Source organism: Amblyomma americanum, chromosome 4 (assembly GCF_052857255.1).
Source record: "Amblyomma americanum isolate KBUSLIRL-KWMA chromosome 4, ASM5285725v1, whole genome shotgun sequence".
Lineage (NCBI taxonomy): Eukaryota > Metazoa > Arthropoda > Arachnida > Ixodida > Ixodidae > Amblyomma > Amblyomma americanum.
The window spans coordinates 155,689,572-155,713,659 of NC_135500.1; the positions used below are offsets into that span (position 1 = coordinate 155,689,572).

Below are 24,088 nucleotides of genomic sequence, written 5' to 3' on the forward strand. Positions count from 1 at the left end.
TTTAGTTGCTGCAGCAAACGGCGGCTTTTATTGAGATCACACAGGCAATGATACAAACACAAGAAGTTTTTAAAATGAAGCACTGCTTTTTTTGCATCTGACTAGAATGCAGTTTCACGCAGCTGCACAAAACCAGGCAAGAGTGAAAAGTGCTGCCTACAAATGTACAGGGGCTGTGCATACGCCTGCTTGTGCCCACTGAAAACGTCTTGCCAATTCTGCAACTGCATGGCAGACACCTGGTAGTGTCCCTCAAAAAACAGCAAGAGTCAGCTGTCATGTTCAGCGGCATCTTTAGACCCCGAACAGCTCACCATAGCAAAAATTTCATTATAAAAAGAAACCTTCCACCAGGGGCTAAGATTTGACGGCAGTATTCACATGTGTTACCACGCCACACTCCAGGTGGCACTTCATTGGGGCACAGGAATTACACCACACACAGTCTTGAGACTGCCCACTTACCGACAGAGCAATGTGGTTCACACGAATAAATCAGAGCAATGTGGTTCACACGAATAAATTATCAAGAGCACCCTTTTTCCAGCTCATGGAAATGGCACACTCGACATTGGAGTTAATTATCGCTCCAATACCAACAACCTTCAAGCTGGCACCACAAAGCACTTGCACTTCTGCTTTGTTTATCTTCTGAAACTCTTAAGACAAAACGGGGTCTAAAAACATTTTCATTTGGCAAAAATATGCTACAGTCACACAGAAAACAGCGAAGATGGCGTCACCAGAGAAGCACAGTGCCAATCTCATTATTTAACAAAAGAAATTATCAGCTCCACAACAGGCACGGCCACTGTGGAATACAAGCACTACTATGACAGCTCCAACAATTCCACAAACTGTTCGAGAACTCTGTTGGTTGACAATGTTTTTGTTATCAAATTCAGGCGATGCATTCCTAAAGCCAAGCAAAAAAGATTGCATAACACTGCAGTTCATGCCAAGGCAGCACCAAAAGCTTTTGAATGTGCAGAACTGTACATAATGTGGTGGCAGGCCCTTTCTATTTCCAACATCACACCGTTCCAAACACAACTGAAAGTATGCAGTGAAGTGTAGTAGGCCCATGTGCTGCTAGTGCTGGGTAGTTAGCAGCAAGATGCACTGCTCATCATCATCATCAGTCTGACTACGCCCACTACAGGTTGTAGTCTCTCCAGTTAACCCTGTCCTTTGCCAGCTGCAGCCACCGTATCCCCACGAACTGCTTAATCTATTCCACCCACCTAACCTTCTGCCGCCCCCTGCTACGAGTGCCTCCTCTTCGAATCCACTCAGTTGCCCTGAAGGACCAGCGGTACTCTTGCCTTCGCATTACATACCCTGCCCAAGTTCATTTCTTCATTTTGACTAGGAAATCAAGAGGAAGAAATGGGCTTCGGCAGGGCATGTAATGCTACTGCTGGCCAGCTGGCAAGGAATGGAACCAAAGGAAGTATGGCCAAGCAGTGAAGGAGCAGCCGGCATATTTGGCACCCCGCATGAACAGTTTCAAAGACACTAGTCTTCCTTTGTGAGGTATAGTCCTTGGATTAAGCCAGCCAATGAATCAAACAAAAAAATTGCTGGTGGTTTAGCTCTGCTTAACCCTGGTTGAAAGCGAAAAGCTGCACCTCCCTGCCTACATTTGTGGTCGAGCGACTGGCGGTCTCCACGGCAGGAGTCGCATCGAACACACCTAGCGTTAGGCTGAACACATCAAAAAGCAGCGGCGTTTTATTCAGAACCCACTCTCATGACCTGCGCATGCGATGCAGGCAGACGCCTTCCCGCTTGACTGAAGGTCAAGGTCAAAGTGGAGATGGTATAACAGCCGCTGGTGTCGCTGCTGTAGCTGACATGTGTCAAACCTCACTACCACCAGTAATGTTCATGGTTTGAGCTCTAGCTACATTCAAGGTCAAACTTGCGGCCCCACTGATGGCTTGACAACCTCGCATAGTGAAGCTTTTCGCTTCAAAATAAAAAGTTTCCGAGGCACTCCGAAACTCTGATGTGAACTATGTATTCTGTCTAGTGGCAAGAGCAAAACCCGAAATTGTGGCTCCGACTGCTGGTCTTTGCTGCATGGGTGGGTATGAACAATAAAAGCTTCAATAGATCTTTCTTTCAACCCAGGAGAAGCACTTTTGATAGGATGCTTTTTTGCACCCATGCACTGCAAGTTGTTCTAAACCAAGACTCTGAAAAAACGAATGCCTTACAGAAGTACAGCAATGCAAATAGTGCGCTGATTGTTTCTGTCCTGAAGTCTGACAACGTCCAGCATGGAATGAACTTTTGCTTGAGCGTTTACTTGACCTCAAGGCTCACGAGGTTGAACCCTGGGACAGCATGAATACTTTGTAAGATGTGAACTAGTAACCGAGCTCCTTTTCTTCCATGATATCACACTGCCCTTTACACAACAAGTGTTCTGCTGCTAAACATCAGTTTCTCCGATTTAACAAGCACTCCTCCGCCATACATCATCAATCAACATTGCAGGCAAATTTTATCCTGCCCATACGTAAAGCATAAGAAAATTTTCAGTTTTCACTCACATGTTGCATCTCTTTAAGGCTGACGTGCATGGAACGAAGGAGGAGCTTTGTGTGTTCAATGTCAGAAAACTGGCAGTTCCCACCAATACAACCTGGTGTGGCATATGTGGGGATTGCTGCTGAAACCGCACTTTACAGACCGCGCACACAACACTTTTCGGTATAGCCAGGCACAGTACAGTCTCCAATGATTCTTCTTGCCAATTGCATTGCATTGTCCCCGCCATGCAAACACTGTAACACTTCATTCCATGAAGCCCAGCTTTACTTGCACGTCTCCCTGAGTTGTCGTGTTTGTTGTTGTGCCTTTTTAAATTTCTTTGGGGTTGTTTAACTGTGCATCAGTACCAGCTTGCCCGCCCAGCCATCTTTATTTCTTCCTGAGCTCGCATCAACACTCAGTCAACAAAGGCATGCAGTGCCTACACACTTGTTTCTGCTTTGGGTTAACTTAAATGCTTTCACTCCTCCCCAAGGCACCTCTACTGTGGCACTGCCAATCTCTTGAAGAGAACAAGTGCACTCTCCACATTTGGGTGCACACAAGTGCAGCCAAGATTCCTCCCGCCCAAAGGAACACTGGAATGGACGCTATGATGCAAATGAACGGCAACGTGAAAGCTTTCTTAAAATGGCCATAATGTGTTCAGCCTCGCATGGTGGCAAGCAGCAGGAGCGCGCTGGGCTTCAGGAAGAGAGTTCACTTCTTCTTGGCCTTTGGCGACGTAGACTGGAACACACTGGAGGCTGACATGAGGTTTTCAATATACTGTCCCAAGACCTGGTTCTCAGACTTGAGCTTCAAGTTTTCTTCCTTCACACTGTCCACACGCTGGGAGAGGTCTGTGGGAGAATGCAACAGAGAGCTAAGGGAAGCTGTGGTTTATTTATTCCCTGTGGCTCAACAAGTCACAGCACCTTTGGCACCTGCTCCACTACTCTTGTCACACACAAGCAGTGCCTTCGGGAATGCAATAACTTTCTTCGTGGGTTAAGTGGTCAGCCACTCTGGAGTTAGGCAGAAAGCTTCACCAGTCATGCTTGCATCCATAATGGCGATGAGCAAGCCTCGTTTACAAAAAGGCCCAAGGCAACATGGCAGCACACAAAACAACTGATCACAGGTGGCGAAAGAGGGAATGGTAGGACATGACTAATGGCAGCATGTATCTGGAACTCGGACCTAACATTTCACTTCATGTAATGTTCTGCAGTGCTGATGTAGTGCACACTGCCACAAGGTTTTGTGGTTTATTGTTCTTTTTCATCATCACTTCTATTACAGACCTAAGTGCATAATAAGTGCACAATGCTACTTCGCACTGTGATTCACAATGCGAGTCATCTTGTCTTACGTTCTCTGGCCTGACTAGTAAAGCTACAAACGACTGCGGCTATGTAATGTGGCATGCTGCAATGCTCGACACTAAATGTATCTTTAAAACGAAACATCAGAAGCATGCCAAGAGCCATGATTACTCAAGACTCCAAATTCCAAAACTTCCAAGTGCATAAGTCCTTACCACTGCCACAAAATTGCTTTCCTTCTTTTGCGGGCATAAGTTTAATTAATGGTTTGCTTTGAAAAACCTTGGATCGTACCTTCATAAATTACAAAAGTACTAGCTTTACTGAGTGTACCACAACGCAATAACACAATGTTGTCCTTGGTAGCCATCCATCCCATTGCCACTATATCTGACGTAAACTCTTTTTCTGGATAAGTGTGTAACAACATGATGCCAAGCAACCTTATTCTCAAAAACCATTATTTTAAAGACACTTCAAATCTTGTGTTCTTCACTGCCAATTTTGGAGCCTAAAAGGTTTCTCATGCATCACTGAGACTGGTAAAAAGAAAAAAAAAAAGAATTTCAGAAATCTGTGTACCAGAACGAAGCTATTCCAATTTTAAAAGAAGAAATAAAGCACATTTCACTTGCACAGCAACAAATATAGTCAACATTAATCAGCACTGTATCAGAGGCTTGCATCTCATAGCTGCCTTGCCATGGCAGCTGCTGGACATGACGCAGCAGCATTTTTCAACAGTGTTATTGTTCCTGCCATCAGCAAGGCTGCAATCCTTTGTTTGCATTCTTTGTCATTTTGTTCCACCATTCCGTTTTAGTTTGTGTACCGAGTGAAACATCTGCAAAACTCACAGGCACTATTTTTTAGATTTATCTGCACAGCATGCAGGAACCAAGCGCGACCTTCATGCCTGTCCAACCACCAAGACCCAATTCCTTTCCCACCTTGTATCTACTGCTGAAAATCTCTGCTACATTTTGACACTACTGACCCATAATGAGCATTTCTAGAGCAGTTTAAGATAGATGTGTCATGATTCTAGTTCTCTCCCAGGGCATACAGGCATCGCCATGCAGCACACTAATGCAAACATCAAAGAACGACCACATAAAGGGGCCTAGTGAGAAAAAAATCAAGAGCTTGATTTTTATTCGTGCATTATGGGACATGGCGATGCCTCAATGCCCAGTGAGCGCAGAAATTGTATGTAATATCTCAATCTGCTCTAGAATCGCTGTCATTTAGGGTCAGTGGTTTTGAAATTCTGGGCTTTTGGCACTGGATGCAAGGTGAGAAACACCGCTGGCCACTGCCTAGACCAGGGTTGCCACGTCCTAAAGTGAAAAAGTACCTACCTACACACACACAAAAAAAAGTTGTCAACTTTCAACTAAGGTATGAAACATAGCCAGAAATATTGCCAGGGCACCAGGAGTATGCAGTTTATAATTTGTTTAGAATGAGAGTAACAGTGCCCGAGAGCAACTTGAGAGTGTGGCACTGCACGAAAGAAAAAGAATACAAGTGAATACCAGGAGACAGCACCACGAAAACTGAATGACTACAAACTAAAAAAGCTATAAGAATGACTCCCTCAGTCATGACTCCCTCAGTCATGACCCATCACTAAATTTTCATGTGAAGACCAAGGTGATGAAAGCTCATAAGCTGAAGCTAGCCTGTAGCACCCAAGGATATAAACCCATTCTATACTGTTTATTTACTCTCAGGATCAAAGTCATTACAGAGGGAAGTGGCTACAGCATAAAAAGAGAACAAAGAAAAAGTGCAGAAAGACAACATACAAACAAGTTTATGGCAAATATACTGGCTGTTCAATTTTAACTGAAGAGAATAAAATTATGGAAATTATTCTGGGCAAGTTTAAAAAAAGTGATTAGCATGATGTGACCACAGTTATAGATAAGGTCTGCTTCAATTTTAAGTGTACCAAAAGCAACAATCTCATGAAGGATGCAGTAATGGAAAAGATATAGCAGGCAACCTGAGATGCAATTAGCATTGTTAATGTGAGCCGTCCACTTTAATATAGTCGCACTACAGTCTCAACACATTTTGCACTTTTCGAAACATACTTCAAACATACTGTAATGAATAAATTAGTATGTAAAAATGTCAAGTTTAAGGTCACCTCTGGGGGGGAGCTTCCTGGCCCGCCGGAGCTACGCGACTTATTGGCCGTGGCCATGGTACCTGGCTGACGTTTGAAAGAATCTAACCAATAGCCATCTCTCAACATGTATACTTAGATGCGAGCGGCAGAGGAGGGTGCGAGCATGAAAAACTCGCCGGGAAGAGCTCGTCAACTTTTGCGCGTGATTGTGGGTCCTCTGTTGATTGTAGAAGTGTATTATTTGGCTCAGGTGTTCATGACAACACAATGCACTAATGAGCAAGTTGATGCCCTCTCCTCGGAAGGTGTTTCAAAGCCCCTTTAATAAATGAAAAACAAGTGTACCTGCTTCAATGTATTCACCTTCAACACACACGTACAGCTTTCGTCAGAAATTTAGGACCCAGAGGGGTAAGCTGCTAAGCCGTCTAGCACGGCTCTTGTATCAGCCATGGAAGTCCTAACTTTCGAAATTCCTCTCACTCTCGGGAGATCTGGAACCCCGGGGATGCACAATGACAACAAACAACTTTCAACTTCTCACAAAGGGTGTACACCTGCTAGGAAATTTTTTATGCAACTGTTGTGCGACATAACTAAATTTGTGGTCATACCACAGAACATACACTTGATGTTGCTGTGTGGGATGCTAAAGCAATGAGACTTTCCTACTGACATCACAAACAAACAAACACCTCCAATGGGATGAAAGCCCTTTGTTTGAAACTCGTGATGGCTGACACGGAGACAAGATTCTGAAATGGGGCTGTGACCCACCGTCAAGGGTGTTTTGGAGCTCCAGCACCTGTGAAATGAGCCTGGCCTTTTCTTCCGCTTCATCTGGGCTCATGTCCGGATCCAGGGCTGTCAGGGAGCACACAGTGGCTTTTAATCACCCCATGTCCAACACTGACAAAGTTGTAGCACAGTAGCAAACAATCCACAACATGACACGAGAATTTCGTCAAGTAAGCAACTACAAGTGCCAATCTTATGGTATCCGGAGTTTAATGCTCCAAAGTTACACATGGTCAATGAGAGACGTTTTAATGGAGGGCTCCAAATTAATTTAGATCCTCTGGGATTCTTTAATGTGCACAGACATCGCACAGCAGATGGATGAGTGCTTAAAGCACTCAGCCACTTCCTTTTATTGCACCGCCCACTCCCTTTTCGTGTGAGCTGGAGACTCCGCAGGGCCCTGTCATTGCATTTCCAAACGTAACAGAGCTCAAATTTGGTGCAAACTCTTCTGTGTACTGCGCTCAGGCTACTATTAAGTGGTCAGGATTTACTGCAAAAAATTACGAAAGGAAGCTTGCATGAAACCACATTGCACAACTGAGCTGAGCAGGTACCGTGCATACAGTTTCGAATACTGTCCTTCAGAGTAGTGACCGCATACCACTCGCTTTTAAAGCAGGTGTTAAGCGTGGACTGCAGTGCTGTTTCTGCTTGTGATTCGAGAACACAAAGATAGTGGTTATGTACTGAAATTTTTGCAGTCGGTGAAAACAAAGACTGTAGGAAACATGCAAACAGCCTTGCGGCTTTTTTCGTTTTCTGCTTACGATGTTTTTTCACCTCTAATGGGTGTTATGCTCGCCCTGCCACGTTAAAAATTTTCCGGATGGCAGCTTGGAGTTATTGAAATGCTGCGCATTTAGTTTTATACCAATCGCTTGCTTCAGTGAGCCACATGAGCAGAAAAGAGAAATAAACATAATATCGCCGCACCCGAAACAGAAATCACTGTTGGCGCTTTCCTGCATTGCTTTCAATCCCTCGCCACCAAAGTTCTTGGCGTTTGTAGGGTCACCGAAAAGTAAAATGTCACCACTCCCATTGTCCTTTCACAGGCAAGCCTGTTATACGTAGTGGCACAGGCAGGGGCTTAATTGTTTACATTCTTTTAGGCTGCCCCACCATACTTTTTGTCCTTTCACAGGAGGATAAATGAACACTCTGACAAGAGCATCGTTAAACACAAGCTCGGCAGACATGTTGTGTGAAGGAGGCGACGTGTAAAAGGCACCCGGAAGCGCGTCAGCCTGCACGCCAGAAATTGAGAATGTGTGCTGCTGCACAGATGTCTATACTAGTTCATCTGCATCTCATTATGACTATCCATGTGATACCTGCATCATGCTAGCTATTCATTATTTCAAGAGGGCAGCGCACAGGTTATGCTTGTTTTCTGCCCAAGAAAACCACTTGTGTACAGCACCAGAGGAGAGTTCTGCTCCTCTATCGTGAACACCACGCATTGCTTGTGAAAGACTAATGTGCAAGGGCTGGGCTGAGCTCTGGAGAACACTCACATGTAAGTGCGGGGCTACTGCTTCCGTTGGTGTACGTGGACGGGATGGACTCTATGCTCTGCGTCCCTAGTGCGCTACCGGCCGAAACTGATGTGTCACTTTCATCTGCACACCAGAGAATATGCAGCAACATGTTGAGAACAGGAAGAGGCCAAGTGCATTCGCTGAGCAAGAATAACCAAAACATGGGTGAACATCAAAACACTGAAGAAGAAATAGGCCTCCGTATTTAAAGACTGTGACAGAAATTGGGAAGAATTAAGCGAGAGAAAGAAAGCATTGTCTGGGTAATAACGAAATCATCATGATGCTCCAGAGATTATACCGGCAACTATCATTCTTTCCTTACAGCCATGTTCGTTATTTCGAGAAGGGCTAATAAAAACAAGTCATTAGGTTATGTTTTCTAGCCGAGGAACTACACCTACCTCCTATAATCCTAGAGAGAGGGTGTTAAGAGTAGGTGCCAGATCATAGTTATAAGTGCACTTATCACCACAGAGAGTAATTTCTTGAAGGCTCAAGTTCTGACATGTTTGAGCACTCTTCGCAACAATGCACATCACAGCAAAATAGAAATTTGAATCAAAATCGCCCTCAGATGCAAGAGATCATTCAAGCCAGCAAATCAATTTAATCCCCCAAAGCCAATCAGATATACAGTGTTCAAGTACCGTGCAGAACTCTGGCCTACACCAACAAAACAGTCCAACAGCATGACGAAATGCCTTGTAAATAGTGCTTCAAGTCAGGTGGTGGTCATCCCAACCTTCTGCTCAAAAACCCAAGCTGATCAAATACTTTTGAGCATATTGCCTTCATGGCTACATTAGTGAGACCTTTGTGTATTGGCAAAAAAAAAAAGCCAGCACTCACAGTGTTTGGCTGTTCTATTTTTGCACCCCTTAAAGTGTATTAAAACGAAGTGATGTTTTCTGCTGTGTTGTGGTAGTGTAGACTGTACTGCACAGTGTAGAAGCCTGCAACACTTCTAAAATGGGTTGAGGCGAACAAACTTGACATATCGTGCTGTAGCAAACTGACTGCGCTTGACAGATGGCTGTAACCTACACTATTATTTATGAATCAATAGTCAATACACATTTCGCCACATAACATATTGACTTAATTACTGCAGAAAAACTGTGCACTATTTCTTCAAGTTGCATAACAGTGGGACGATCTTTTCAAAGCCGCGTCATCTTGGCCACAGTTATTGTCCATAAAGTATTAATGGATTTATTAATAAGTTTCGTTAATTGCAACAGTCACTGGTTAAGGTCTGTTAAGGATATCTGTTTGTAGAAGCCAATCAGTAGGCTACTGCATTATTTAGGAATAGTTACCTCTTCCGCTAAGCTAGCCTGCGCGGAATCTGCTGCTTAAATACATTTTACGCCCAGGAAACGAAATAACTACTCCGCGTACTGCTCCTAGAATGTGTTGTAAATGTTTTCACACCTTCAGGCATAACTGCAGCGCAAGAACCACATTAACATTAGGAAGACAACACACACAGGGATGAGCCCGGCCGGATGACGTTTTCACGTCATTCGTAAAAGCTGTCGGCATCTGTTGTCACACTATTCGTCGTCGGTGAACGACAGCAGCTCACATACACTGTTTCGGCTGTATGCATGAATACAAATCAGAAGTTTACGTGGATTCCAAGCGATCACTTCTACACGCAAAAAACGCAGACAGCCACATAGCAAGCACGGACGTCAAGAAAGTGCTTGCCGATACCTTGGGCATCTTCATCAGCCAGCGGGATATTGTTCATCTCGTCCTCAAACCTTGCGCTGTTCGTAGAAGCGGACATCTCTGAAACGCACAAAAATGCCACAATAAGCAAAGCACCCAACTTGACAGCGACGTCGCGAAGCTCTACAGTGGGAGTGAGTTCCGGCAATGGTTTCGGTGTGGTCGCCACAGTAAGCCTAGAAACCACACACACCCGAGTAAATTCTGGGCACAAGACATAACATATGCGCGGGTACCCAGCTTAGCAAGTCAGCACAGTATGCGGAATCTGCTCCACTAAACAGGCAAGCAAAAAAAAAAAGCAAGAGGAACTCACTCCGCTTTCTTGATCTTCACCTGCGGTATCTGCGGCTACTGCGGCGCTTGCAGCTGATGAACGATCCTCCCAAAACGCGAAACAAATGCGGTAACCAGCGTATTGTGGTATTGTATTGACACCGAGAGCGCGCTTGTTAGCTGTTATATTTTCATCGAAATAAATAATGGTTATATTCAGGCATAAAAATAAATTACGGCACAAGACTCCATTGCAAAAACTAGAAGAAAGTCAGTCACTGAAGTTTGTTAATGTGGCGTAGCCGCACATGTGAAATATCTCTGTGATAAAGAAAAAAAAACGAATTAAAGTAATGGCGGAAGATTAGCACACATTCCTTTAATAGCAGCTCTATCTTTCTGTCTCATCACTTACGTTATTTGGACCGGCGGTGCTCCCACTATTATTTAGGCTGCCTTTTCTGCGTGTATTTGAGCTGTGTGTGGGCCGTCGAACAGTTTCAACATGTGCATCAGCATGAAAAGTGGCTATATTCCGAAAATAACCATGATACTTAAGAAAATAACTGATGCGATAACTTCGGTTCTACAATGCAGGCGCGCGCAGTGACACCAATGCATTTTAGTAACAGCATCTCATTTGAATGACCACAACTGCACAACTGAGTTGCGGTGAGGATGTCTTGAAGGCTTCCCACATTACTGTAAAAGATTAATTCATCCGGTGCTCAAGCCAGTGAAGTGCTCAATGCACAGCTCATGCCCTTCAGTCGATGCAAACAATGCGCGCCGCGGCACTCGCCAAAATCGAAACCACTACAGAAGTTGCGGTCGAACGGAATGGCGCGTTTCGGGTTTTCGCTGGCTACGCATCCCCAGGAAACTGTTGGTTGGCCGTGCTCACGGTTGGTTGTTCGCTAGTTCGCTGGCCATCCGTTTGTGCGTGTCCGTGTGTGTATGTGTGTGAATGTGCGTGTGACTTGTCATGTTGAGGTATCCATTTGCCACAAGGAAAAAGTTATCCCCTCGAGACACTACGGTAAGTTCCGAAGTGTCGCCTTATCTCTGTGTTCCACAAATGTTTGTGGTTGCGCGGCAAGTAGAAGCAGCAGACACTTTGCTGTCAGCAACGAGCACATATAACAGCGAACGTGCGCCACTTAAAGAAAGCAAAAAACAAAAATTAAGCCTCTCTGCGTTTAGATTCGGGGTGCCGAATGAACTTGGCAAAAACACGAGAGCTGCGTTTGCCACTAGAATGTGGGTGAAAGCAGTGTTGCGAACTGGGAATACCGATGCGTTCCATGTACGGGCCGCCAGGCACGGAAACAACCTGTCGATTTTCTGTCAGGTGTCGGGTGTGAGCTAGCGAGCGCCCCCCACTCGTTCCCCCTACTCGCTCTTAGGACGTTTAGGCCGGCTGTTTCTGTACGTGGCTCAGTTCTGCTGCTACCGTGTCGCGTTGCGTTGCTGCGCTGTGCGCGAAAGCGAAGTGCCCCGGTCGCCGAGAAGGAACGCCTTCGACGACGGACGCACGGTTGCTTCTTTTTTGCTCTCGCCTCGTACGCAGTTGCGACGTCGTCGCCTTGGCCGCTGGGCTTTTGTGGCGGCTGGACAGTCGGGCGAGTGCGGCACGAATGAAAGGAGCTTCGCACTCCGCATTCCGACGGGCGGCACGCGCGCTGCGTGCTTGGGTTTTTTCGCCGATCGGAACCCAAGTGGGAAAAACACGCTTCGGAAACTTGTCCCGTGCTTCGTGCGCAACATTTTGTTTCTCTCCCCCCTCCGCACACACGCACACTCACTGCCCATCCGTGAAAGCGTTTCTTTGGCGGAGGAAAGCTGCGAGTGTCGCCGCGTTACGTGTAGGCACGAGCCGCTTTGCACCCAGTGAGCTAGCTAGCTCACTCACCGGTCATTCTTGTGGTGGTGTGGCTGCGCGCGTTCGCCGTTCGCGGACACCGGGCTCTGGACCCGCGGCTCCTACCAGGGACGACTCGGGAGATGGCACGCGCTTGCGCAAAGTCTTGTGGTGTCAAGGCCAGTCACGCGTTCGGGGCGGGGCTCATTGCGGAGACGTGCTTTCAACCGAGAAGTGGGACCTGCGAGCCACCGCTTGCTTGGATCATTGCCGTACAGAGCTGAAGAAACTCCGCCCCTTGTTATTTTCCGCCAGCACAGGCCGGCAGAGTGCAGTTTCAGCGGTGTGTTCCCGAAATCGGCCAGTTCCTGGGCCTTGGTCCCTGGCCGACGACTACGTTTCACAAGGTGCCTCGTTTGTTACTTTCGCACTGAGATGCCTCGGGGCAAGCCACATAGGTAGCTGTCCAGCAGGGGGCACTAGAACCCGAGCCTCGTGACCAGTGGCACCGTGGCTTGCCATTCGGATTTCGGATGCCTCTGCGCACAGGTTTCCTCGGCGGTGATGAAAACAAACAAGCGATTGCGAGGATTCGTACTGAAACCACAGCGGCCGTCTTGTTTACGAGCCCTTGCCCTCACCGTCATGTGGACGAGCGGCTGTGCCTTCGTCGCCTGCCCTGTGGGTCCATTCTGTGCAAAAAGTTCCGAAACAGTTTCCAAAACTGTGGGTGTACGAACGTTTCTCTTGCGGAAGCGCTGTATTGTACGTACTATGACTGCTTTACACAATCGAGTGAATAGGCTTTATTTCAGGCAGCAAATTAGGCGCCCATAAGGACCCGCTAGCCCGTGGTGTGACCCGAGCCAAATTGGCGGTGTAGGGTGGGGGCTGAGTGGCCACCGCACACTGGAAAAGGCAGTGCCCCAGGTCAGCGTACGCACAGGGGCAGGAGGGATCGGCGCTCAGACTGTAAAGAGACGGAGTAAGAGGGGTTTAGACTAAGCCAGATACTCCTCGGGAGATGGGCCCTCGAGCTCAGGGTGTAAGGAGGAAGGGTGCGCAGGGAGTTTCGGACGTCCCGCCGGCAACCAAGGGAGTCCTCCTTGATAGTCCCAATTCGGAAGTGGACCGAAAAAGTGTTGTAATTAAGGGGAACGTTTTTCACACTGTCAGCGTTGACGTCCTCAGAGTCTCGATTCGAATTGGACGAGTTGCAGTTATTGAAGGTTCGCAGCATAGGCAACCTGTATTTGTGTTCTGTTGTGCACTATCACCTCTATTTTGCTCTTTCTTGATGGAGGGGGGGGGGGGGGGGGGGGGCTGCCTTCATTGGAGAAAACTAGCGCCACGGCCACATCGCAGGCAGCCAGTCTTTCACCGCGCAGATACGGCGCTTGGGAAGGACAGATTATCCCCCCCCCCCCCCCGCCCCTCGATTGGCGACTGCAAAATACTTAAGGGAAGCAGTCCCCAGAGTCCGTACCCTGTTCGTGCGACATGATCCCTGCTGTCAACATCTCCGGTCTGTCAGTAATGTCTGGACCACTGACGACATCGGCGGCGACTGTTCCGAGTCTCATATTCATCACGCAGGTGGCATCGGGCTCGAAGGGCAAGTCGATCGCCGAGAATTTTAACAGCGAAAGCTGAATGCATGTTGCTCGTTCGGCGATGTCACGATGATGTTCGCGCGCACACCATGACTGCACACTGCGCACGTCTACTGCAACACTTCCAGCAAAAGGGTTCCTCGACAGACATCCCGCACCATGTGGGATACAAAGGGGTGTCAGGTGCGCTTCACCCACATCAGGCGGGTTCGGACAACGCAAGCGGGAGGGCAAGCTGAAATGAAAGCACAGCCAACGTTCACCGCGCCGCTCTCGCTCCGGAGGCAGGCAGGCGCGGTTATTTGCGAGCGCATGGGTTTATTACAAAGTAAGCTGTATTTCAAAGCAGTGCACTAATTCCCCGGACTTCAGTACAACCCATAGCCCTGCAGCCACAGCAGCCGAAAGCGGGCGCGTGCAAAGCAAGAGCTGTACACGCGTCCGCGGCGGAGCAAAGGGCGCTCGCGGGCTGCTCGGCCAACTAAAGGGTTACATCGCGCGACACAACACGGAGGAGGAATGCGATGAGCACGTTTTGACGACACAGGTCGCACGTCGATGACTCAACGCGCGTCGCCACCGGCCATGGCCGGCGAGGGCAGGACCCAGCCAACTCAGGCCTTGCCTATTGTAAAGAGTCAGCGCCGCGCAGGCGGACAGCAGACCGCCGTTGGCGCCGGGAGTCGAGCAAACGCGCTATCACCACCCGCGCTCATGGGCCCCTGGCAGAGGCCAGAGAACCGGGAGGAAAACATTGAGCGCATTGCTGCAGCCCGCGGGTCGGTGGCTGTCTCCCCGTTCATTTCCTGCTCGTGACCTCCTGCCGATACACGTGACTCTTGAGTGGCTGAACGGGGACGCGAGGCCGAGGCGGGGCGAGCGGGTGGGAAGGTGACTGACAGCGGTTCTCGAAAGGCTCGCAGAGATCCCGCGAGGGGAGGGGAGGGGGTGGAGGGGAGATCCCTAATTGGCAAAGCGGTAGCAGCGGCCGCGCGCTGGGGTCGTTGTAAAAGTGCAATCCCCAAAACCTCTACCCACAGTTCATCATCATCATTTATTTACCCTTAAGGGCCCCAGGGGGCATTACATAAGGGGGGGGGGGGCGAACAGTAATCATGTCACAAAGAACAAAATTGGAACATAAACTTAACACATGTAGATACAACTGTGAACACTTCAAAAGAAAAACAAGCAAGTAAGTGAGTAAACAAAAGAAAAAGGGCCTTCAGAGGAATTATTTGGGGAATAAATCAATTAACATCTGTTTAAATTTTAGGGAATTAACTTCATTCACAACACTGTCTGGAAGGACATTCCACTCGGCTATGGCAGCTGGCAAGCATAGAAGCCCCATCGGAGCAAAAAGCGACCGTCCGGTATCGTTCAGAGAAATTCTGATTGGCTGGCTGGCAGCGACGTCACCAGAGCGGAGAAATCCCATTGGCTAGAGGGACGTGACGTCACCAGACCGGGGAATGCCCATTGGCAAGAGGGAATCGACGTCACCAGACCTGGTTCGTCCGCATGAAGCCCCCGCCTGCCAGGTGGTGCACGGGAACTGCAAGCTGGGTCTCGCAGGCCCGCCATTCACTTCCGGCAAAGGTATCAACAGCGTCAAATGCTATCGAATGGAATTTTTAACGAGATAGCGTTAAGGCTGCCGTTCTGCAGAAAATCCGGCGTCGGCGTTGCGAGCGCACCTGCCACCTAGGTCGCGTGACCTTGTGACGTCATCACGGCCTGCTTACCGTTGCAGGTGGGAACCTGCCCATCGGATTGTCAACAAACTGCCCACCGCGCCTATTCAAATCGTTCAGTTTGAACGATGGCGCAAATTGGCCCATTTGATCCAAGCCGCTTCTGGACGAGTAACTCTTCCAATATGTTGCAAAAGAACTGTACTTCGGTTTCGGATGCGGTTTTCGTCAGCTGTATGAGGAAGCAATTTAAACTTACAACAACGAAACCTGTAAACGCGCAGCGACAATGCCGTCCCCGTCTCGCGCCGACGCTGCTCAGCGATGGCGGTGTTTTTGCAATTCCGCAGCATCGAACACTTCACGTAGGTGCAAGCTACGTATATATAGCTGCAGCATTGTGTGATAAGGTGACGTCCATTCGTCTGGTTTTAGTTCGCAAAGAGATACTGCTGCCCCACAGGCCGGACTATCGACAGGTGCCCGTCTCTTAAGTTTCATTTTCGCTGTTGCCGAGGGTTTTTTTCTTTTTTTTTGCTGCTTTGTGAGCCTCTTTGGAGTTGCCGGCTATTTTCTGAACGTTCGATCCCGTGCCAACAGTAGTGTGCAAGACGGTCCGAGATCGACCTTGGCACTGTACTGTGGAGTGGCCCAAAGCGCTTCCCGCGAGCAATTGATTTTTTTTTTCTTTTTGATGCGTAAGCACTACTTCACTAGCAAAGCTGAAAAACCCGAGGTATGTGTGAAGCCCCAGCCTTCGACGGAGCGCTGGCGGCGGAGGCCTTGCGCAGCTGCTCCGTCAACGCCCGAAACCGGCACCCCCCCTTCCCTGCGTGGCAGCAGTCTTAGAAGTGTGTGCTGAACTGGACAGTACCATAAGGAAGGGATTAAGGAAGAGGTGAAAGGGACAACTGTTTAAAGAAATATTTTTCGCTTGCTCTCACCCACTTTAACTGCTTACGCAGCATAGCTTTTTTTATGTATACTTTGGTCGGATGTGGCGCTTTGTCTTCAGCCGGGAGTCCTAACGCGAGGGACGGTGTCGCTTCTACCTGCGAGGCCTCGTTTTAGGAGGAACGAACGGTGTTCGCCCAGCGGAACCGGCCGAAGGCCCATTTAGTTCTGGTCAGAATGTATGTGCGCGGGTTTGTGCAGCGTGCCTGACAGTTTCCTGTCCATAGGTGGAGGCTGCCGCCAGCTGTCCAGGAGGTCGTCGGGCTCGAAAGCTTCGTTTCGTACGAGTGGACGAACGAGCCTGCGACGCATGCGCATCAGACGATGCGACATCGCGAATGAGCGCGTGGTGCCGAGCGTGCGTTTGTTCCAACTCGGCGTCAGAGTTTTGTGCTCAGTCCGCACCAGGCAGATCTGGGTCGCTGTTCTTTCTTGGCCCGGTCAGTGGGAGTGAGGGCGGTGCCAGGAACTAGAGCTGTCGTCGGGAACGAGGCGGCCCAATCAACCCGGCAGAACTCCCCTCGTCCAAAGAAGGGTCCGAAATGCGCTGCGCAGCCCAAAGTCGGCGCTGCTCGCCCCGTCAGTGTGGTACACGCGGTAGGCTTAGCTGAGCAAGAAAGGAAGGCCTGCGTCGCCGAAGCTTTGGGTGTAGCGGCCGGGTTTTTTTCGACCAGGTGGTGAGACAAAAGTGGGGCAGTTTTCGATCTCCGCACTGTGATCACGGACAAGGCAGACTATGGGTAGCCGCGGGCATCGATGCAAGCCAAACGAGGATGGATGTTAGGGCGTTTCCTTTGAAACTGGGCTGTGGCGGTTGCCATCATGCTCGATATTTTAATGCGAGAGCATTAAAGACCCCGTTACCAAGAAAATCCGGCGTCGGCGTAGTGAGCGAAAACTCACGGGCATGGCTCTGACAGGTCGTGCACAGAAGCAACCTAGGAGGCGGGTGGGCCACGTAGGTCACGTGACCTTGCGGCGTCGTCGCAACCTGCCAACCGGCTAGTGAACAAACTGTTCACCGGAGCAGGTGGCAGTTAAATTAGTCGCTGGGGAAGAGCCACCTGGGTCGCACAAGGCCCAACGCCGGGAGCACCTGCCATCGCGGGGCGATGGCAGACCGCTTAACCGTTGCACCACTGCGCCAGGAGGTGTATGAGGGCTCCCAGGGATCTATGAGTGTAAAGTAGATAATGACCGTCTGCATATACGGGAATTAACACGTTACTCTGCTGCGCCATGCCCTTAAGGCGCAGCTTAAGTGTCCCCTCCAATTTTTTAACACTGAACGTGTATCTTTAGGTCAGTGCCCTGCGTTTTTGCCACCAGTCCTCCAACTGTTTAGCACTAATGTCTACAGCAGATACATCCACGTTACCTTCGTTATTTCCAAACCTATAGTGCCCCGGTGATAGCTCGGGGAACAGTTGAGTTTACGGCACACCCTCTAAAGAGTGCGCGAAAATTTTCTGCACACTAGACTGGTTGAAAACAAACACGGGTGGGCGAAGCAGGCGCGATCCGCTTCCATGAGGCGCCAGGTGCGCATGCGCAGTGGCTGGTATGTGCTTGACGACTGCCGCCATCACTGACCTGATTGCGCATTCTTGCTTTCCGAGGCGAGCGCCTCGTGGAGTCACCGGAAGTCGGACGGCTTGTCCCGGAAGTCGGGCGTCTGATGTGCCTTTCAGTGCAAAAAGGCACGTCTTTCATCCTTTCGTCCGTAGTTCTTTTTTTGCGTTGTTGTCGTGTAATGTCTGCTGGTATATGAAAGGAATAAGATGTCTGAACGCGAGAAATGTCAGCATGGTTTGGAGAATCCTCTATCTTCAGTCCGTCGCGGTATAGGGGTGCGGTCATAGTACGCCACCTTTTTCGCTTTCTAGTGCAAAGGGGCACTGACGGAATACTGATGAGGCTGAGAGCATTTTAAAACCGAACAAAAAGACGGCGGAAATCCGGACACTGGTCCCTCGAATGGCCTTAGTTTCGAGTTTCAGGCAGCCGATGCCTTGCGTTAGTGGCGCCATTTAAAATTACGCAGAATTTCAAATACTTTTAAGAAATCCGTGCTCGGCCTGCTGGTTCATATTCTTAGAAGGGCTTTCGCAGCGCTACGGAGAACACAGAGCAGAGCAGACCAGGCTCCGTACGTATGTGCTGCGGCGTTCGGTAGTGCGCTAGCGTCGTCCCATGGCACCCATGGCGTTGCTAAGGGCCCTTCTTCCTGAAACGTCTTTCCAGAAAAAAATTGTGATATTGTATAGCTGACGGCGCGACAGATGGGTATTTTCGTAGACGAAGACGACGAAAATTAAGACGAAGTGTAAAAGTAAATGAACCGAAACTAAAAACCGCGTCGATGTCCCGTTTAGTTCACTGCCAAAGGCTGACTTCCGGTACTAGGCCGCTTACTTCCGGTGGCTTCACGCTCGGGTGCCCGATGCGCCGTCCAGCCCGCTATAGTGGAGATCGGTGGTCGTCATCTGTCGTAGACACCTTATCTGTCGCTTCCCCGCCGCGGTGGCTCAGTGGTCAGGGCGTTCGGCTACCGATCCGGAGTTCCTGGGTTCGAACCCGACCGCGGCGGCTGCGTTTTTATGGAGGAAAAAAAGCTAAAGCGCCCGTGTGCTGTGCGATGTCAGTGCACGTTAAAGATCCCCAGGTGGTCGAAATTATTCCGGAGCCCTCCACTACGGCACCTCTCTCTTCCTTTCTTCTTTCACTCCCTCCTTTATCCCTTCCCTTACGGCGCGGTTCAGGTGTCCAAAGATATATGAGACAGATACTGCGCCATTTCCTTTCCACAAAAATCAATTATTATTATTATTATTATTATTATTATTATTATTATTATTATTATTATTATTATTATTATTGCGCATTTCATCAACCTGAACTCCGCAATCGCCCGAGAACCAGGCGGTTTGTTTTCAGCCAGTGGAGCTCGGGAGAGGGCAGAGCAAGCGAGGGGGTGTGAAAAAGGCTCATTACCTGTGCCTCCCTGTCTGCGCTCACCTCTAAGCAGCGCAACAACAAAATACATTGATACGTTGCAACTAGCGCAATTGGAAGCACTTGTCACCTCTCCGGTATTTTCCTTGTGCGCAATCCGCCACTCCTCGTGGCGTCTACTGACAACAGGCGGTGCCTTGATCTGCTTGTTTCTGCGAAAGTAGCGAAGTGTTGCTTCGTGCTGGCGGCTGACAGTAGTGGAGCGGGCTCTCACGTGACCATGTCTCTTCGCAATGGTTCGGGTCGTCTTGCGTCATCTGCTTTCGTCATGTGTAGTCGGTGTCCGTGTATGCATGTGCGCTTAATTATTTTCGCAACTTTTTAACATCAACAGGTGCAAGTTGCCCAGTTGTCTGTCTTGTTCGCTTGATTGCCCGTTAAAAATATGCCGGTTCTGTGTGCTGGTCGAGGGGGGTGATTCAAGAGTTCGACAGGAGATTTCGTTCAGCGGTAGCAGCTCAGATATGCGTATTATGAGTGAAAGGCATGGAGGGAGGGAAACTTCGCGAGGTGGCGTTCGCATGGAGGAGGATTGCTTTATGGGGGGTTTAACGTCCCAAAGCGACTCAGGCTATGAGGGACGCCGTAGTGAAGGGCTCCGGAAATTTCGACCACCAGGGGTTCTTTAACGTGCACTGACATCGCACAGTACGCGAGCCTCTAGAATTTCGCCTCCATCTAAACTCGACCGCCGCAACCGGGGCATGGAGGAAGAGAAACGCGGAAGGGAGCGTCACGTGACAGGTTTGAAGCCTGGTAATAAAAAGTGAAACGGAGAGATGAGAGCTTGCTTAGGACGAACTGGTGGGCTATAGTTGGTTACACGTACCGAGTGAACTGCGGCGCTTTGTGGTGTGCTTTCTGTCAGTCTTTGTCTCTTTCTTGTGCGCCGGGAATCATTTGGAGAGAGTTTGCCCGACGGGACAGCCCACGTCGTGTTTATTTTGCCAGGGCCGTGCATCGGCCCCGGCGTGGGGCCGACTTTGGCGTACCCTGAGTTCCCTCCCCATGGAAAGAGGACGGCTTCGAGAGAGCTTGGCTTGCGAACGCCGGCTGCATGACGTAACGCCCTTTCCTGATTTTTTTTTTTTTACACGCACCTGGAGCACTGTTTCGCTTAAATTCTGACTAATGTGCTGAACCGCGTACCGCGTATGCTGCTCGGACGGAAACCTAACCTAAGGTTTCCCTGTCTTGCGCTGCTGCTCTGCGGGCGCGCCCAACCAACCTTGTGGTTTAGCGTTCTCTCATCGCGTGTTTTTGCGAATTTGTGCACGCTGATGTTTCGGCGTTTTTGGGCAAGTCTAAACTTTGTTTCAAGAATAACCCTCTGCATGAAGCGCCACTTTGTCCTGGGTGGTAATTCGTCGGCCGAAACACTCTTGGCAAACCTCCTTGTCTTCAGGTACAACGGGCTTCCGGGCTATTGGCGTCCATGTAGTAAACTGCCCGAGAGACAGGGTTAAAGGGAAGAGACGTAGACACGTTGCTTACGAAGTGAAGGCGCGGTGGAGCTATCTTCGAACCTCATCGGTGCGGCCACCTGTCAGTCTCGCATAGAGGCGCACGGGTTCAGGCCCTTGTCGAGGCCGGCGCTGAGGCCAGCGCCCTTGCAGGCATCGCCAGTGGCACGTATACAAAGCAGCACTGAACCTGATACTGTCGGACTTGTTCATCTTGCTTTAGCTCCTGTAGAATTTTGGTGACCCGGACGTGATTCGAACACGCGACCTTCCGATGCCATCTGTCACCATCTCAAGGCCACGTGAGAACCTGCGAGGCCTCGAAATACGAGCGTTGGAGACACGTGAGGCTCAACGCCGACTGGCAACAGACTTTTCTTCAAACTGATCGTGATGTGCCTTCGCCGCTTCCGCCCAACACGACTCGCTGAGAGTATGATGTAGTTCTTGTGTGGGGGCGTGCGGGATTGACTTTTCCCCTAAGTTCACGTGATGTCCCGTCTATTGGCACGGCCACTGTCCTTGAGAGCGCTACACTCTCTGGAGACAGTCACCATTGTCACCATGGTGCGACGATCGTGTACCGTCCGTCTAGGTGGCCGGGTACCAGAACAAGAGCGGGAGTGCGCCGTCTGGGACGGAGTAAATTCCCTACGACTGCCCGTAAGTCGTCAGCCTACAACGAAAAAAAAGAAGCCTTCGAGTGGTAAGTTACTCGAAGGACAAGCACGCAGTGGGGTAAAGAAGGCGGTTTCGTCGTCTTTTCTTTCGGTACGTTAGAAGAAGGGGCTGCAGCTTCTGCGCTTCCCTATCCTTGGTCGATCCTTGGGATCCTGAAATGGGATTCCAACAACGGTTTTCATACTCACTTTGTTCAATAAACATTTTCAACAGCAACAGCAACCTTGGCTGGTATCGCCCAGTGGGTGTATGCCACTACACGCCTAAAAAAGGAAAAAAAAGAGAATTTCGTCTTCAGAAAGCAAATGTAAGACTGTCGTGAAGATACTGGTCATCTGCAAGTCTTCTTTACTGGGACACAAAATTTTCGGTTGCGTGTTTTCTTCTCTGCAACGATCCGTATAAGACGTTATACTTGGATCATCACGTCATAGTGTTCGGCTGGGACCTCTAAATAATTTATAATTTTTTTTTGCCACCGCGTGCACCGGCGATGGCGGCAGCGAAGCGTCGTCTCGGTATTAGTATGAAATCGAGCTTGGTAGCTCGCGTTCTATTTTGGACGCGGGCTCAGGTTCGGCCCCTCTGCCGGCAGGGGACACTGTCGGCCGGCTCCTGCAGCCGCGGATATGAGAAACGTGGCTGGCGGTCGCGTTTTATACGCGGAGAAAGATGGGTAAACGAGCGTGGTCACGAAGCGTCCTGCTCTTGGAGCGCAGTGACGTGACCTGCAGCAGAAGCGCCCCCTCGGCTTGCAACTGCCTTACACCACCTCTGCATGCTTCGGCTCGTCCACCAGAGTGCGTAAAAAAAAAATGATGCTTCCAAGTGAAAGAAAGAGGAAGTAACCGTTGTAACAGCTCCATGAAACCCAGTATCTTCTGCTTTTCCCCATTTCTTGAAGACTTTTCTACTGCGTCCTTCGTCGATTCTAAGTCGTAGCTCAGTGTAGCTACGACTTTGGCCAAGTCGGGCGTTTTCCTCTTTCGAAAATTATTTTTATGTTCTTGTTTCGTTGACTTACTTCAACGCGATCAATAAACCGGAAAGAAATGACGAAGAAAGGTTCCAGGTTTGTTGCCAATTTGTTGAAAAGTGGCGGTCTTAACTTGACTACCTCTCGAGTTTTTGCTGAGGCCGCCACCAGAGCAGCGAAGCGCAGAGGGGCGCGTTCTGCCTGGCTTCTTCCTCCGCTTGACTTTTGTCCGCCGAACTGTTTTGCATAATCGCGGCGGTGGAGGTCACGTGCTGCAGGCATTTTCGTTCGGGTCCCCCCTCACACAGCGAGCTGGGCTCGGGAAAGGCCTGCATCCGCCGCTGCGGTTTTGGATCGAAACGTGCGGATGGAACGCATTGTTTTCACGTCATGTGTGACAGGAGATCCCATTGCGGTGTTCGGAGAAGGGGGGTCTGAGCTCGTCGTAACGCGACCCGAAGCGACTCCGGTCCCGCTTTGGGCAGCAGCTTCGTGAAGTACACTCGGCTCTGGCCACCGAGCGAAAAGAAGCGCCCCCTGCATACACACACTCAGTGAAGTGTTTAATCACTTTTGCTCCCAGCCGTGGAGTTATTTTTCAATGTTTACTAACGGTCGTGTATACGAAGGGCATTCAATAAAGATTTCCCTTGACCCACTTCCTGTGGACAGAGAGCAATTAACGAAACTTTGCTGATTTATTATTCCTTCTCTACATAGGTGCCACCCAGGGACACATACTTCTCCAATCTCTTTGTGCCACTGTAAGCACCTCGCTTGTAGAAGTCGACAGGTTGCTCCAAAAGCCATGTTGTGACCTCAGAAATCAGAGTCTCATCATCTGGATAATGCTTGCCATTCAAATGCGACTTCGTTGTTGGAAAGAGGCGGAAGTCCGATGGTGCGAGCTCGAGTGAATAAGGGGGACGCGGTAGAATTTCAAAGCCGCAGCAGCGTGCTTCCATCGGGACAACATGTGAGTTGTGAACTGGGGCATTGTCTCGCAGAAGGCGGACGCCTTTGGTGAGCATGCCACGTCTATTGCTTTTGGTGGCCTACCGCAATTTCCGCAGCAATGAAGCATAGTATGCCCCAGTAATCGTGGCACCCTTTGCTAGGAAATACATCAAAACCACTCCGTGCTGGTCCCAAAAGACCGTGAGCATGGCCTTGCCCGCCGAGGGCTGGGCGCGTGCCTTCTTTGGAGGCGGTGAGTCCAAGTGCTTCCATTGCATCGACTGGACTTTAGTCTCCAGGTCATAGTGATGGACCCAGCTTTCATCCTGTGTGATCAGTCTGTTGAAAAGGTCCTCCTGGTTTCCATGGCACATGGTCAAAGAGGCTGGGGAGCATTCGACTCGTTCCTACATGCTTTTGGAAAGGTGTGAGCAGCCGGGCAACCCAGCGAGCGGATACCTTACGCATATGAAGATGGTCCTGAATGATTTTTCCCATGGA

General features: G+C 49.5%; 2 protein-coding genes across 3 annotated transcripts in view; one reads left to right on the top strand and one right to left on the bottom strand.

The window, feature by feature from the left end:
- On the bottom strand, window positions 1-10,546 carry LOC144128582 (uncharacterized). Of its 2 annotated transcripts, none has more exons than XM_077662091.1 (5): window positions 10,411-10,546; window positions 10,077-10,154; window positions 8,331-8,435; window positions 6,787-6,873; window positions 1-3,404 (listed from the first exon to the last, which is right to left on the bottom strand). In XM_077662091.1, the coding sequence occupies exons 2-5, from the start codon at window positions 10,150-10,152 to the stop codon at window positions 3,262-3,264; spliced, it is 411 nt and encodes a 136-aa protein (XP_077518217.1). In that variant the 5' UTR covers window positions 10,153-10,154; window positions 10,411-10,546; the 3' UTR covers window positions 1-3,261. The 2 variants fall into 2 exon arrangements, with proteins under 2 accessions (XP_077518217.1, XP_077518218.1); XM_077662092.1 differs by having other exon boundaries at window positions 10,431-10,462.
- A 709-nt stretch (window positions 10,547-11,255) lies between these two features.
- Window positions 11,256-24,088, top strand: part of LOC144128578 (uncharacterized) — a 146,547-nt gene continuing 133,714 nt past the window's right edge. Inside the window, exon 1 of the mRNA XM_077662079.1 lies at window positions 11,256-11,409. The gene's annotated coding sequence lies outside the window, so the exon portion shown is untranslated. The remainder of the gene's footprint in view (window positions 11,410-24,088) is intronic.

Bases quoted from the DNA above. Each gene is read 5' to 3' on its own strand.
- LOC144128582 (XM_077662091.1), bottom strand. From the start codon at position 10,152: ATGTCCGCTTCTACGAACAGCGCAAGGTTTGAGGACGAGATGAACAAT. The intron at 8,436-10,076 runs GTATCGGCAAGC...TCTGGTGTGCAG, and splicing joins GGCTGATGAAGATGCCCAAG to ATGAAAGTGACACATCAGTT. The intron at 3,405-6,786 runs GTGGGTCACAGC...ATTCTCCCACAG, and splicing joins GCTCCAAAACACCCTTGACG to ACCTCTCCCAGCGTGTGGAC.